The 17140-nt window shown below is 43.8% G+C and overlaps 1 protein-coding gene across 1 annotated transcript in view; it reads left to right on the top strand.

Moving 5' to 3' along the window:
• Positions 1-549: 549 nt before the first annotated feature.
• MAP3K21 (mitogen-activated protein kinase kinase kinase 21) overlaps positions 550-17140 on the top strand; it is a 73246-nt gene continuing 56655 nt past the window's right edge. The window contains exon 1 of the mRNA XM_004620327.3: positions 550-1520. Within this exon, the coding sequence (XP_004620384.3) occupies positions 695-1520 (826 nt within the window). The 5' untranslated portion in view covers positions 550-694. The remainder of the gene's footprint in view (positions 1521-17140) is intronic.

Here is a 17140-nt window from a genome sequence, read left to right as displayed (position 1 = left end):
CCCTCCGGGCTCTGCCTTGAGACCTTTCCGGGGATGCTCTGGAACTCTCCCGTCACTGAGACCACCCTCGCGTCGCTCCCTTAAGCACCGGATCCTCTTGACCCGCAGCCACCGCTTCGGGGCAACAGTGGTCTCCCCTATAACTCAGTCCAGGCTGGATTTAAACGTTTCCAGAGAACTTCTGGCCAGTCGGAGGCTGGCTCCGCCCACCAGGCCACGTGGGCTCGGCGCACCCGGGCCGGGGAGCAATTAGCGACCGGGCCCGCGGGGACCCAGGGGTCTGGCGGGCCGGGCGCGGTGGGCGGGCCCCGAGGATGGGAGGCGGGCCCGGGGGAGGGCGGACCCGGCGCGGCGGGGGCGTGTCCAGGCGCCGCTCGGCTGAGTGTGTGGCTGGCGGGCTGAAGGCCCCGCGCGCCACCATGGAGCGACAGCACCCGCGGCCACGGGGACCGCTGCAGCCCCGGGGACGCGTGGGGAGGAACGGGGGGTAAGGCCCGGGCCTCCGGGAACTGGGCCTCCGGGCTCTCTCCGTCCGCCGGCCCCGACGGCTCCGCCCTGCCTCGCCGGGGAGCAGGCTGCGACCCCGCCAGACGATGCGCGTCCCCGGCCGCCCCGGAGGCTGACCCCCACCCCCCCGGCGCTGCGCTCCGCCCGAGCCCTCACGCCGCCGCCCCCACCCCACCCCACGCCCCCCATGGCCTTGCCGATCGCCGGGGGCGCGGCGGACCGGCCTGTGTCCCCGTCCCGGCGCGCTTCGGCCGGTTCCGCGTCGTCGTCGTCCTCCTCGTCCGGGGCCTCGGCCTCGGCCGGCGCGGGGCTCTGGGCCGCGCTCTACGACTACGAGGCGCGCGGCGAGGACGAGCTGAGCCTGCGGCGCGGCCAGCTGGTGGAGGTGCTGTCCCAGGACGCCGCGGTGTCCGGCGACGAGGGCTGGTGGGCCGGCCAGGTGCAGCGGCGCCTGGGCATCTTCCCCGCCAACTACGTGGCGCCGTGCCGCCCGGCCGCGGGCCCCGCGCCGCCGCCCCCCGCCGGGCCGCCGCCGCCCCCGCGGCCCGGCTCGCCCGTGCACGTCGACTTCGAGCGGCTGGAGCTCAAGGAGCTCATCGGCGCGGGCGGCTTCGGGCAGGTGTACCGCGCCACCTGGCAGGGCCAGGAGGTGGCCGTGAAGGCGGCGCGCCGCGACCCGGAGCAGGACGCGGCGGCGGCGGCCGAGAGCGTGCGGCGGGAAGCCCGGCTCTTCGCCATGCTGCGGCACCCCAACATCATCGAGCTGCGCGGCGTGTGCTTGCGGCAGCCGCACCTCTGCCTGGTGCTCGAGTTCGCCCGCGGCGGCGCGCTCAACCGCGCGCTGGCCGCCGCCAACGCCGCCCCCGACCCGCGCGCGCCCGGCCCGCGCGGGGCGCGCCGCATCCCCCCGCACGTGCTGGTGAACTGGGCGGTGCAGATCGCGCGGGGCATGCTCTACCTGCACGAGGAAGCCTTCGTGTCCATCCTGCACCGGGACCTCAAGTCCAGCAACAGTAAGTGGGCCGGGACCGGGAGGTGCGGGAGAGGCTGTTCCAGGAGCACCCCACCCCTAATCCCAGTACTCGGCGAGCCTCCCAGGGGCGAGTTCCAGCCACTCGGCTCCTGTAGCCCCTCTTGTCCCAAGCTTTTAGGGCTCGGAGGTCAGGCAAAATCTTGTTTACTTGCTTTGGGGCAGACGAGCAGGTGAGGTGACATACGTGGCCTGACTTTGCTATTGAGTACCTGGAAAAAAATAAAAGTGCATCGGAGTTCCTGGCAGAGTAAACGGTTGTAAAATACTTTCATCATTGGGGACCCCCCCCTTTTTATACTGTTTGCCCTTTCGGTACTAGGAGTGATTCGTTCGGGTAGAGTTTTTGCACCCCGTGGTCTTCAGACTGTAAAGAGCCTTGGGCGCACACCCCCTAGTGGCGTTCATCAAGTATTTATTCAGTTCTTTAGCCTTTCCTAGCACTGTTTTGTGGTCTCTATTCTCCCATTTTAAATATGGGCTTTTGTGCCCTGTGACGCTTCCAAAGATCTTTGAACAGCTGTCCCTCACATCACGCATTATTTGGATTGATTTGGCTGTCGGTGAAGAGCCTCCAACCAAGAAATACCATTCTGCACGTAGGAGCAAGGTCTTTGCCCTTGCGCAGGTATTTGGAATCCTGCGGACTTGGCCTATATGATTTACATTGTTTATAAATCCGGGTGGATTTTCCAGAAGTCAACAAATCTGACAGAAGATCTAAATACAAATCCTATTAAGTTTCAGTGTATGAAAGCGCTAACAAATAGAGTTGCCATTTCTTTTATTTTGAAGATCATGCCATATTCCAAGAAGAAAATGAAGTCTTTTGAGAGATGAAAGGATGCAGCAAGAACTGGCTTTGGCTTACCACAGCTGCATGTCTTTCAACCTTGTAAAACCTGCTAGGACAGGAGCTAACTCAAATGGAAACACTGTCCTTCAACAAGTTTGCAGAAAGAAGAGTGACAGGAAGAAATGCTGTGTTTGTTGGATGTGTAGTATTTTTCCTCCTATTCACAATCCTTCATCACTGGAATTTGAGAGTGACTAATACAGCATTTTTGTTATGTAAATTATCATTTGTGTTGGTAACTACGTGTAAACATTGGATACTTTGAAGTTTTATTTTATGGATCCGGCTTCCTCCCATGTCTTATAATTTAGATTGCAGTTGCTTAAGTGATTGGCGCAAATTCTAACAAAACTGGCATTGAAAAGTGGCAGTCGCAGTTGTGTGGTTTTTAGAATTCTAACTCTTTGAGGGAAGGTCTCTAGAATATCTTACTTTATGGCTTATAGTAAAGGCAGCATAGTTTCAGTATATTTATTTATGTAAAATGCTTCCGCCCTTATAAAATCATAACTACCATTTTGTGTTTATTTTCTAAAATATGCTTTTGTTGAAAGAAATGTTTAATCAGATGCTATAGTGCCAGGTCTGTGGATTTGTCCATGAGTCTCATTAAATCCTCGCACTAATTGAGGACCTGCAAATCTTGGGAAAGTGGGGATTGGGAGGAAGTTTTCTGCAGAACCAGGTATTTTGTTTTTGGGCCACACCTCCTGGTGCTCAGAGCTTACTCCTGGCAGGTTTTGGGAGACCCTGCGTGGTGCCAGGGATCAAATCTCTGTTGGTCACATGAAAGGCAAGCAGACATCACTAGCCCCAGAATTAGATATTTTAAGGACAGTGGCAGCGGTTCTCTCATCTGCAAATTTATATTCTTAGAGGACATTTTTCACTCCTTAGACCATGAAGTTAAATACTTTCAAAATAATTTTATTTGCATTTTGGGTTGTAACTATTATATTTGCTATATGCGTGGGTTGGGCTGGAGCGATAGCACAACGGGTAGGGCGTTTGCCCTGCACGCGGCCAACCCAGGTTCGATTCCTCTGTCCTTCTTGGAGAGCCCCGCAAGCTATTGAGAGTATACTGCCTGCATGGCAGAGCCTGGCAAGCTACTGGTGGCATATTCAATATGCCAAAAACAGTAACAAGTCTCACGATGGAGACATTACTGGTGCCCGTTCGAGCAAATCGATGAACAGCGGGACTGCAGTGCTACAGTGCAGTGCTATGCTTGGGTTATTATAGTGTCTAAGTTCCATCTGACCTGTTGTCAAGGTGGAGCATGTTTCCTAGTGTTCATAAGAGCACTTGAAGGGAAGGCTACTGAGATAACTTGAAGAACTGGAGTGAGTGCCTTCAATGCAGAGGAGGCCTTGACTTTGTTCCCTGGCACCCTATGGTTCTCCAGCATCGCAGGGTATTGCCCTGGTGGTCCCCAGCTCGTACGGGGCCCAAACAACACCATATCATTGGGTCCAGGCATTAAACCTTCTCCCAGCACGTCCAGGCCTGGTATAAGGAGACTGACTCCCAGGGTACTTAAGCTCTGATTGGGAGGCAAAACAAACAAATAAAGCCAGAAAGCTTTCAATTAATCCATGTTTTAATTGTAAGCATTTTTATATAAATTAAAAACTTCTAAAGAACTATTACTATTAAATAATAAAAAGAAATAGCATGTCCCTGGGAAAATAACTTTGGTTAAACAGTTTTTGTTGGCACCAGAAAAACTTGTAAAGTGGAAGGTAGTCTTTTTGTTATATGATAGATGTTATGTAATTGGAAGGTGATTATATGCTGCAACTTAGTGTTTGAAAGAGTTTTTACCCACTGAATAAATTGCCAAACTTCCTGGAGCATTTTAATTTTTATAATTGTCAAGCGAAGTTGCCTTTGCTTTAAATTGCTGCACCTTTCAAAGGACTTAATTGGCAAGGTCACCAGTCTAGCCAAATGTTTGTTACAATATGACCATTATTGTAGTTATTTAATTACTGTAACATGAGCATTGTGAATGGGGTCGAAAATGTACAAATCACAGTGTCTAGAACATTGTCTTATCCTAGTTCCTGGTGTTAATTATTCAGTGGATAAATGCAGATACTTTGGAATTCTGTTATGATACACGAGACCTTAAAAGTTCAGACTTTTGAGTACAGCAGATACTTTGTTGTAGAATGCTTTGTTTGACTTGATTAGTTATTTGCTAATGGTGGTGGGGAGTTAATGATAATGTAAACAAGGTTTTAAAAAATCAATATTTGATTTTAATTCATTCATTGGTCTGCTCATGTAACAAAGGGCCAGTATAAGGCTACTTGGAACCGGGTTACTGGAAATTTTTATTTAAAAGGAATGCTTCAACTTTGTCAAAAAACAGTATTGCTCCTGACAGGTTTTCTTGCCTCCTTTTTAATGGATTGTTTTAAGTTGTTTTTTTTTTTAAAACCATTTGGGAAGTATATGTGAAATAATAGCTGCTGTTATGCGGTGATGGTACAAACAACTTTGGCCTTTTCCTAATAGAGAGCAAAAAATGGGAACTCCAAACCAAAGTGTCAAGTTTAAATTCTCATTTATGTTATTAAAATTTGCTCGGTCCTGTCACTTCCAGCATGCAGAATAAATAGAAGATACTTTACTAAGTATATGCAGCAAGTGGAGAGCAGTACAGGACAACTCTGCATAACTCTGAAAACAGCCAGTTTTATGTACATTCGGAGAAGGGAGAGAGATCATCAGCTGCTCACTCTATACTAGTTTCCCCTGACCTCAGGGGCAAACCAGGTGGCTCTATCCCCATAAACGCGGGAGTGCTGTCTCATAGGAATCTGTCCTGCTGGTCGTCAGGGCGTTGAAACTATACGTACTATTAAGAGAGTAAAGCATGTTGAGAGCTAGAGTAGGGGAGTGGAGGTGGACACGGTGTGCTCGCCGACAGAGGTGGTCAGGGGTCAGGAAGACCTCTGTGAGACGCAGAGAACCAATGAACAGGTAGAGGCAGCCTAAAATGAAGCTCACAGTTTGGGGTGGGGAGAAGGCCGGACGGCCAGGACAGATAGTGGGGTCGAGGTGAGCACGAGTGAGCTTTGCCCGTTGTGATTCTCAGATCTGCGCTCTGGGAACCTTCCAGGTGGTGCCTGGGAGCATTATGTGCCAAGGAGCATAGTGATCTGCTTTTTGCGTTTCAGATTCACTCTGGCTGCACTAGTGAGCAGCTGGCCCGAGTGAAGACTTTCGAGACTGCCCTGGACATGAAGGTGTTAACTTGGCAGAGGATGCTGGTCCCGGTGCAGGTGGTCTTTAGGATAGTGAGCCGGGAAAAGTGGAGATGTGTAGAACAGGGTGTGAATCACCAAGGACGGTGTGAATGTTTAGATTATAGGCAAAATGTTTTATTCCATCGTTGTTCAGGAATTTTGCTGTTAAAATACTATTTACTACATTATGTTTTTATTTTAAAATGGTCACTGTCACTGTTATGCCATTGTTCATCGATTTGCTTGAGAGGGCACCAGTAACGTCTCTATTGTGCGACTTGTTGTTACTGTTTTTGGCACATCGAATATGCCACAGGTAGCTTGCCAGGCTTTGCTGTGTGAGCGAGATACTCTCGGTAGCTTGCTGGGCTCTCCGAGAGGGGCAGAGGAATCGAACCCGGGTCGGCCCCGTGCAAGACCAACACTCTACTCGCTGCACTATCGCTCCAGCCCATAATAAACATTCCATGAGAAACTAAACCACACATTTTGGTAACATTATTATTGTTTGTTTTATTTTGGGCCATATCTGGCTGTGCTCAGGGCTTACTCCTGGGGTTATGCTCAGGGATTGCTCCTGGCGGGTCTTGGGGGACTGAATAGGGTTCTGTGAGTTGAGTCTGGGCTGGCTGTGTGCAAGGAAAGCACCAACCGTTTGTATGATCTCTCCAATCCCCAATTATTTACATATTCTTTATTTAATAGATATAACACATTTTTATCCTGATATATATTTTGTTTCTTCTGGAAATAGTTATTGGCTATCTTATGATATCTTATGATTTGCAGTGATATCTGCAATCTGTAAGTATGTTAGGCTCTGCAGGACTCATACTAAAACTACCAAAGGAAACTGTTTTTAGCTTTTCTCATTAGAACGATGGAAATAAACTGTTTGAGGAAGTTATGGCAAATATAATTCCAAATAAGATGCTTTAATAGCTCTTAAGTTTTGGAGGACTTATTAATTATGCTATTATTAGTTAAAAGACATGTATCATCTTCAGTCTCTTGTCTATGTGTTTTATTTAATTCCAGACATGTTGCTTCATGCCACAGCCTCTTCCTGTTCTAGAGGCCGCAGAGAGCTCCGTGCAGATAGTTCAGTGGTGACTAAGAGCATTAGCTTCTTTCACTTCTAAGCAAAGTGAAAGAATGTGTGTGTGTGTGTGTGTGTGTGTGTGTGTGTGTGTGTGTGTGTATCTTTTTGGGGAGTGTGGGTTTGGACCACACTAGTGGTCCTAAGTCTTTTTCCTGGCTCTGTGCTCAGGGATCACTCCTGGCAGTGCTTGGGGAACTTGTCTAGTGCTATATCTCAAACTGTTGCTGACCACATGCAAGGCAAGTGTCATTTCCACTGTACTTGCCTGGGCTGTAGCTATTATTTTAGTTTTTTAATTTAGGAAAGGAGAGTTATGTTACCTTTGAAACTCCTATTCTTTTTCATGGAGGCACATGCTACCAATTTCAAGGTTTCTGCAGGTACGTGATCCGAAAAAGATTTATCTTCCTGAGGTTATTGAAATGCTAGTAAGAAAGGATATTGCTGTATTTTTATAGTATCTTGCAGTTTACAAAATGCTCTGTGCTTGGCTGTTTTTTGTACTGGCATGCCTAAGTGCTGCTCCTGCCTTAATGTCCGGGGATTGCTCCTGCTCCTCTTCTTGGGGAACCATGTGGTGCTATGGATAGAGCAGTGACAGGGATCAAACCCAGGCCTCCTGCTTGCAGAGTATGCGCTCCAGCCCACTGAGCATCTCTCTTGCCCTGCAGAGCACTTTTCTAGAGAGTCTGTTGATGAACATTCCTAGAAGTTCTCCACGTAGAGAATAAAAACATTTGGCAGTTAAATCAATCCATGGTGAATGGAGTATAGTGATTTTATGATTTACCCTAAGTCATTCAGTTGGTGGTAGATTTGGTTTTTTGATTTTGTTCTTGTTTTTGAGGCTTGTAGTGCTCAGGACTTACTTCCTGGCTCTGTACTCAAAGATCATTCCTGTTGGTGCTCAGGGGAACATGAGCAGTTCCCAGAATCTAATGGGGGTCTGGATGTGGGCTGGTCATGTGCAAAGTGAACACTTTAACTCTTTATCTCTCTGCCCCTTTATTGGGGTTTTAAGTTTTTTTTTTTTTGCTAAAAGATGAATACTAATTAATGTCACTATTTATTCTGAAAAAATCAACATAGTTTCCTCCTTTAAATGAAGGGATATATTTTTTAGAAGACCAGTGATCATAATGGGTTACCGTATTGTTGCATAGTTAAAAATATGATATCTTTTCTTTTTGTGTGTGTATGTGTGTGGGGTGGCAAATAGAGGAGTTACTTAGTTATGAATTGTGCAAATTTACTGTTCACTGAACACATATGAGTACTTCTGTCATTATTATTAAGTAGCCCAGAGCATAGTAAACAAAATTTCCATCCATTAAAAAAAAGTTGTTTGCAAATTCTCCTTTCTCACAGCAGTCAAGAATAGAGCAGTTAATGGAAAAATATTGTCTTTAAAGTTGCTCAGACTTGGGTTAAGATATTGGTGTCTTCACTGTGTGACCTTGACAGGTTAACCCCATTGAGCCTGATTTTCTTGATTTTGGATTCTCTATACCAAATTACTTGCTCAGGGATGGACCGATCTCCTGTCAGGGAAACCTGACAGATTTACTATTTCTTACTTCTTCAAGGCAGGTGGGTAGCAAATGACTTTTCTAGGAAGCAATATGTATTTAGGTGTAGCTAAAAAGGCAGGTGAGAGGTTTTTATGGGAAGAAAAACCTTGAAGACCATACTAAGAAGTGTAGTCAGGGGAGAACCATTGAAGCTTGTGGGGAGGAAATAGATCTGACTTGCTAAAAGATACACATCTACAAAAAAACACATACAAGTTCGGGATACTTTGCTTTATAGCCCTCACTGATTATCAGAAGGAAATAATAAAATATGTAGACACAGGCTTGATGTGTCTATAATAAAAAAAAATTTTTTTTTATTTTAGGAGGAACCTAACTTCTGTATTCATAAATGTTTAGGGAATTAGTTTATCTTTTTTCTCCTCCAATTCATTGGAGTTAGAAATTAATGACTATGAGGCCTGAAAGATAATATAGTGGTTAAGGCCCTTTCCACCTGGGTTCAATCCCTAGCATTGTTTATGGTCCCTTGAGTGTAGAGCCAGGAGTAATCCTGAACATCTCTGGATGTGAGTCAAAGTCCCTCCCAAGAAAGTTGATTAGAATGACTATATTGTACTAATAATTTATTTTATTTTATTTTTTGGTTCACACCCGGCGATGCTCAGGGGTTATTCCTGGCTCTGCACTCAGGAATTGCTCCTGGCGGTGCTCTCGGGACCATACGGGGTGCTGGGAATCGAACACGGGTCAGCCGCGTGCAAGGCAAACGCCCTACCCGCTGTGCTATTGCTCTAGCCCCTGTACTAATAATTCTGTGTCCAAAGATCAGTGTCACTGTTCCTGTATTCTACATATGACTTAAAGGACTCACAGAAGAAATACCCAATGGAGGAATCTGGATGGGAAAGGGGATGGTCAGAAAGGTTCAGAAATTTAGAGAACTGTGATGTTTTTATTTCAAAGTCTGAAGTTTAAGATTGTTCAGCTAAACCCTAATCATTGTGAATTTTAACACTTAAAAGTTTTTTTTCTTCAAATAGTTTCATTTTAAGTGCCTTACAGTATACTAATGGTAATTGAAATCACAGTTAACATTAATTTTTAAATGCTCACTAGGTATTGAATTCTGTCCAAACTTTATTCTCATTTATTCCTCACAGTAATGTTTTTGAGGTAGGTACTATAATTATCTCCATTTTAGAGAGTGAAGTAGTGAAGCCAGGGATTTGTTGGCTTGGTAAATTTTGATTTATTAGGAATTGAATCCAGGGCCTCTAACCCTGCATGTAAGCTTTTATTTTCTCTGTATATTGCCTATACTAAAACTTCTCAAATACCAGCACCCAATGAGATTTTATGTGGATTATAGCTGTTGATACTTAACAGATTAGAAATTTTGAATGACAAGATGTAAATATAATATAGAAATAGCAGTAGAACCTCCTTTTGCATGTTAACATAACATTTTTGATTATAAAACACCCATAATTTCTCAAAACACACATGGCCTTATTTTCCAAAGCAAGCTTTAGAAGTTCACTCTAATACTGACATCATAGAAAAGTTTATTTTTATATCTGTTTCTATAATTAATCTGTTGCCAATTTGGGAATGTCTCCAGGTTTCTCGATCTCTGGTTTTTACTTGAACAATCTGTTGGTTAAAGGATCAGTAGTATAGTTCCGTTGATGAAGAATAGCTCTCAGAAATTAACTTTTTGGGTGATTGTTTTTGTTTTGGGGTCATACCTGGTTCGATTCCTCCATCCCTCTTGGAGAGCCCGGCAAGCTACCGGGAGTATCCCGCCCGCACAGCAGAGCCTGGCAAGCTATCCGTGGTGTATTCGATATGCCAAAAACAGTAATAAGTCTCACAATGGAGACGTTACTGGTGCCTGCCCGAGCAAATCGGTGAGCAACGGGATAACAGTGACAGTGACAGAAGTAATTAAGATGCAGAGCCAAGTTCACAAAAGTGGTGCTCAAAGCACCAGATATTTTGTTTTTCTTTGTGATTATCTGCATTGATACAGAAATTCTTTCATTGTCACAGGGTGGATCTCACTTCAGTTAACTGATTATATTGGGTGACATTATGAATGCACCTGTGACTCTAGGAACACTGTGAGAAATTTATTCTCCTGGCCTTGGGGAATAAATAGTGCTATCATGGTGACACCTTTGAGCCCTGATTCCTCTCCTCACCTGTGAACTTGTGGACCTTGACCTTATGAATGGGGTGAGGTGAAGCTCAAGTGAGATAGAGTCATTTGGGGTTGACATACTTTTTCTGTAAGGGCCCAGACAGTAAGCACTTTTGTCTTTGCTGGCCATATATGTGATTCTTGCCACAACCATTCAACTCTAGCCTAAAGCATCCAGACAGAGCACTTAAACAAATGAGTATTGTTTTACATTCTGGTGGGACTTTATTTCTGAAATAAGCAGTGGATCAGATTTAATAAATGGCTATCGTTTGCGTATTCCTAGCTTATGTGCAATAAATTGCAAGAAACAGTCTATATTTAATTTATTTGTCATTTCCTCTTCAGCAGTGATTGCTTTTGCCTGGGAACCATTCCCTGTAATGTTTGGCCTGGCCACTCAGGCCTGACTCAGTCTTACAATGTGGTTGGGAAGGCTGTGCTTCTCAAACTTGGAAGGAACTTAGGCCTTGTAGTGCTGGGGATTGGAATTGGAACCTCGCATGTGTTCCCCACTCCTAAGACACAATCTAAATAGAAACTGTTGACTGTATAAAGAGCACTGTATCACTGTCATCCTGTTGTTCATCGGTTTGCTCAAGAGGGCACCAAGAACGTCTCTATTGTGAGACTTGTTACTGTTTTTGGCATATCGAATACACCACAGGGAGCTTTCCAGGCTTTGCCTTGTGGGCGGGATATTCTTGGTAGCTTGCCAGGCTCTCCGAGAGGGACGGAGGAATCGAACCTGGGTCGGCCACATGCAAGGCAAGTGCCCTGCCCGCTGTGCTATTGCTCCAGCCCATGATTGTATAAATGCGTACATTTTTGTTTTCTTTTATATATCCTTTATAAAAACTAGAAATATTTTAGGAACAGTGAGTTCACACACATATAGATCAGGAAGTAGTTAAAAGACTCAAAGCATTTCTAAATATATATTTAGAAACATATATATATATTATATGTGTTTTATATATTTATTTTATATATCACTGTCTTCATTACTGTCATCCCGTTGTTCATTGATTTGCTCGAGCAGGCATCAGTAATGTCTCCATTGTGAGACTTGTTGTTTCTGTTTTTGGCATATTGAATACGCCACGGGTAGTTTGCCAGGCTCAGCCTTGCGGGCGAGATACTCTCAGTAGCTTGCTGGGCTCTCCGAGAGAGGCAGAAGAATCGAACCTGGGTCAGCCACGTGCAAGGCAAACGCCCTACCCACTGTGCTACAAATAAATAATATATTTATTTTATATATATATGTAAAAACAGTGCTACAGTGCTATTTATGCAGTCACCAGTTTCTATTAGATTGTGTCTTAGGAGTGGGGCACCTGTGCAAGGTTCCAACTCTAATCCCCAGCACCAAAAGGCCTAAGTTCCTTCCAAGTTTGAAAAGCACAGCCTTCCCAATCACATTGTAAGACTGAGTCAGGCCTGAACGGCCAGGCATATATATATATATATATATATATATATATATATATATATATATATATTAAATATATATATTAAATATATAAATAGACATTTTTAGAAATGCTTTGAGTCTATTAACTCTTCATGATTGATATGTGTGTGAACTCACTGATCCTAACATTTTCTAGTCTTTATGAAGAATATAATTAAAAAAATTTTTTTATTGAATCACTGTGAGATAGAGCATTACAAAATTGTTCATGATTGCATTTCAGTCCTACAGTGTTCCAACACCCATCTCTCCACCAGTGTAATTTCCCAGCACCACTGTCCCCAGTTTCCCTCCCACCACTTCAACGCACCCCTCACCTTCATCCCAGCCTGCCTCTATGGCAGGCACCTCTCTTCTCTCTCTCTCTTTCTCTGTCTCCTTTTAGGCATTGTGGTTTGTGATACAGATGCTGAGAGGTTATCATGTATATCCCTTTATCTGCTTTCAACATGCAGTTCTTGTCCAGAGTAATCATTTCCAACTAGTATTGTCATAATGGAGCCTCCGCTATCTTAACTTCCTTCTATCTCCCACACTATTGATCAGTCTGCCTGACCCATTTTCCCTGGCCTTGGATAGAAGTTTCATACTTTTTTTTTAATATCCCACAAATAAATGCAGTCATTCTATATCTGTCCCTCTTCTTCTGATTCATTTCACTAGCACGGTACTGTCTCAAGTCTGTCCACTTTTAGGCAAATTTCATCACCTCATTTTTCCCTAATGGCTGCATAGTATTCCATTGTGCAGATGTACCATGGTTTCTTTATCCATATGTCTGTTCTCAGGCACTCAGGTTGTTTTCAGTTCCTGGCTACTGTGAATAGTGCTGCAATGAACATAGGAGTGCAGATGGTGTTTCCCCTGTGTGGTTTTGGACGCCCAAGGTATATTCCCAGAAATGGTATAGTGGGTCAGATTGGAGCTCGATTTCTAGTTTTTTTTGAGGAATGTCCATATTGTTTTCCAAAAAGGCTGGACCATTCAGCATTCCCACCATCATTGATTGAGGGTCTCCCTATCGCCCCACATCTGGGCCAGCACTGGCTGTTCTTGTTCATTTGGATGTGTGCCTGTCTCTGTGGTGTAAGATGGTATCTCTTTGTTGTTTTGATTGCATCTCCCTGGTGATTAGTGGTGTGAGCATTTTTTCATGTGCCTTTTGGCCATTTGAATTTCTCTGAGGAAGTTTCTGTTCATTTATTTCTCCCTAATGGGGTTGGGTGTTTTTTTTTTTTTTTTGTAAAGTTCTACCAGTGCCTCGTATATCTTGGATATGAACCCCTTATCAGATGGGTATTGGGGGAATAGTTTTCAATTCCATGGGCTGTCTTTGTATCTTGGTCACTGTTTCTTTTGAGGTGCAGAAGCTTAGTTTAATGTCGTCCTGTTTGTTAATCTTTGCTTCCACTTGCTTGGCCAGTGGCGTTTCATCTTTGAAGATGCCTTTAGCTTCAGTGCCATGGAGGGTTTTGCCTATGTTTTTCTCCATGTACTTTATGGATTCAGGGCTGATGTTGAAGTCTCTAATACATTTTGATCTGACTTTTGTGTGTGGCATTAGGTAGAGATCAGAGTCATTTTTTACATGTAGCTTTCCAGTTTTCCCAGCACCACTTGTTAAGGATGCTTTCCTTGCTCCGCTTCATATTTCTTGCTTCCTTATCAAAGATGAACGTGTATTTTAGCATATGTGCTAGGATATTCAACTTTATTCCATTGGTCTGCAGGTCTGTTTTTTTTAAATAGCATGCTATTTTAATTACTACCACTTTGTGGTAGAGTTTGAAGTTGGGGAAGGTGATACCTCCCATCTCCTTTTTCCCAAGGATTGCTTTAGCTATTCGTGGGTATTTATTATTCTATATAAATTTCAAGAGTATTTAATCAATTTATTTGAAAAATGTCATGAGTATCCTTACAGGATCCACACTTAACCTTTTTAATGGTTTGGGGACTATTGTCATTTTGACGATGTTAATTCTCCCAATCCGTGAGCAGGGGATGTGTCTCCATTTACTCGTGTCCTCTTTTATTTCTTGAAGTAGTGTTTTGTAGTTTCTTTGTACAGGTTCTTTACCTCCTTAGTTAAGGTGATTCCAGGGTACTTAATTTTCTGTGGCACAGTTGTGAACAAGATTGCTTTTTTACTATCACTTTCTTCTCATTCATTATTTGCGTATGTGAAAGCCATGAACTTTTGGGTATTGATTTTGTAACCTGCCACTCTACTATACAAATCTATTGTTTCTAGGAGCTTTTTAGTAGAAACTTTAGGGTCCTCTAAGAATAGTATCATGTCATCTGCAAATAGTGAGAACTTGACTTCTTCCTTTCCTATCCGGATGCCCTTAATGTCTTTTTCTTCCGTAACTGCTATGGCAAGTAGTTTCAGTACGATACTGAGTAGAAGTGGCGAGAGAGGGCAACCTGTTCTTGTCCCCGACCTCAGAGGGAAGGCTTTTAGTTTTTCCTCATTCAGAATAATCCTAGCCCTGGCTTGTGGTAACTATACTGAGAAAAGTTCCTTCAACTTCCACTTCGTTGAGAGTTTTTTAATGGGTGCTGGCGCTCATCAAAAGCTTTTTGTGCATCTATTGATATAATCATATTTTTTTTCCTTTTTGGGTCAAACCCGACGATGCACAGGGGTTACTCCTGGCTCTGCTCTCAAGAATTACTCCTGGCGGTGCACTGAGGACCATATGGGATGCTGGGAATTGAACCTGGGTTGGCTGTGTGCAAGGCAAATGCCCTACCTGCTGTGCTATTGCTCCAGCACTGTTTAGGTTGTTTTTTTTTTTTTTTTTTTTGCTAGTTCCTGACTTGAAATAGCCCCAAATACTGCCATGGATGGCCCCAAACAGGCTCTCAAGCCTTCTCCCCCCCTTTTTTTTTTATATCAGAGATGGTCATATAGTAAATTTTCTGATAAGAGGTGTAGACTCTTTATTCAAGTAACATTAACATATCCCTATTTCTTTTCTTCTTTCTCTTGTGTACTTGTGTGTGTGTGTGTGTGTGTGTATGTGTGTGTCCCCCCTCCCCAGGCCCTGCACTTACAACATTATTATAAATGGTGGCACTAGGTATGTGTGTATGAATACACACACACACACACAAACACATACACACACCATCATATAACTATGGTTTTCTTTTATTCATCCATCATTCATCCATTTATTTTGGAGGTCTTGATATGTCTTCTCTGGAAGAGAGAAATAATATTAAACATAAGAGGGCCAGAGAAATAGTACAGGAATTAAGGTGCTCTCCTTGCACGTGGCCCACTGTTTCAATCACTAGCACTACGCATGGTCCTCTGAACCCTACCAACAGTGATTCCTGAGCACAGAGCCACGAGCAAGACATGACCACTGCTGGTGGGGTCTCAAAATAAAAATAAACAGTATTAAAAACAGAAGACATGGTGATTGAAATATAGAATTAGATTTCACACAGTGAAATGTTTCTTTATTAGAATAATATTGTGTCCTTGAAATGGCTTGTACGGTGACATTTTTTTACAAAGATGCACTGTGAGCTTTGTTTTAGGTGATCACATCCATATTTTCTTTACAAAAGTTTATCATGTATTTAATAATCTAATATATTCACACGATAATGATTAATTAATTAATTTGTAATTTTTTATTTTCATAGTTGTTCACAGTAATTTATTACATTCGATATTTCAACACCAGTCCCGCAACTGTTACATCTTCCAGACACCTTTATTTCAAGTTTTTCCACCACCACCCAGTCTGCCCCAAAGGCCAGTGCTAAATAATTTATTTTGTATAGCTTGTTATAATAATTGTTATGAATAATTGACTAAAAATGATCCAAAATGGTTTCCTTAGCATGTGTGTGAAAATTGTTGCATCTCAGCTTGGAGCCATTAACCCCCCCAAATTAGAGATCGTTAACATGCTGTTAGAGTTTGAGTCTTGTATATATTTTTTTTAATCAAGAGTAGTTGTCTTCTACTTTATACCCATCGAATGTGGTGTGCTACTCTTGGTATATCAGTGGAATAATTGTATGAACTGTCACAGCCACATGCTCCTGGAATTCTACAATTTTTTCACAGGGTGCTGGAACAGGAGTTAAGATTTTTTTCTTTTTTTTTTTTTAACTGGATGGTAATTTTGGGGTCTGGAGAAATCTCTTTAGCTTGCTGCTCTCTTCTGAAATTCATTTGTGAGTCTCTGGACCATGGCCATTAGTGTGCTTCTATGGCATGGAGGGGCTGGAGTGATAGCACAGTGGGTAGGGCGTTTGCCTTGCATGCAGCCGACCTGGGTTCGATTCCCAGCATCCCATATGGTCCCCAAGCACCTCCAGAAGTAATTCCTGAGTGCATGAGCCAGGAGTAACCCCTGTGCATCGCCGGGTGTGACCCCAAAAGCAAAAAACAAAAACAAAACAATGGCACCGAGAGGCAGTTCATGGGCTTGACAGCCTGGAAAGTGGAAGCTCAAGGAGATGGGTGGAGGAGGCGCCATTTCTGACTCCTGAAGCCTGGAGACTTCAGTCATATGTCCCGAATACCTGAGTCTTTCACCGGATTCAATCTCATGTGTGGGGAGCTCAGGGCTGCTGGGGATCTTTTAGGGCAAGTGGAGGGACATACCTATCCCCCCACGCCTCTACCCTCCGAGGTCCTGGTGAAATCAGCTGTCGAGGGATGGGGAGACACCTCATATCTTTGCAATGTGCTTCTCTCTTCTGAGATTAAAACTTTTTTTTTCTTTTTGGATCAGATCCTGTGATGCTCAGGTGTGACCCAAAAAGCAATAAACACAAAGCTTAATTGACTTCTAAAGTGTTCTTACATTAAAAGCTTCAGAGAGAATCAGACAGGCCTGCTGGGGAGTGGAGTGCTAAATGTGTATGTGTGGGTGGGGCGCATGTTTAATTTTTTTTTTTAAATGAATATTGGAACTGGAAACTGAAGGCAGTCAGCCAGCAAGCTCAAGGACACAAATATACATAGTTGTGATTTTTAGAGGTGACTTTTAGTTTGCAGAACTGTTAGAATATAGAGTTCATTCTGGAGAGGGAAGAACAACAGAGATCACTTCGGATGAGGTTGAGAACTCTCCGTAAACTGAGTGGTGCACGTTGGTGTGTGAGGGGGTGGTGTCCTTAGAAATAGATGGGGGAT

Source organism: Sorex araneus, chromosome 9 (assembly GCF_027595985.1).
Source record: "Sorex araneus isolate mSorAra2 chromosome 9, mSorAra2.pri, whole genome shotgun sequence".
Taxonomy (NCBI): domain Eukaryota; kingdom Metazoa; phylum Chordata; class Mammalia; order Eulipotyphla; family Soricidae; genus Sorex; species Sorex araneus.
This window is presented reverse-complemented; position numbering and strand designations above follow the sequence as displayed.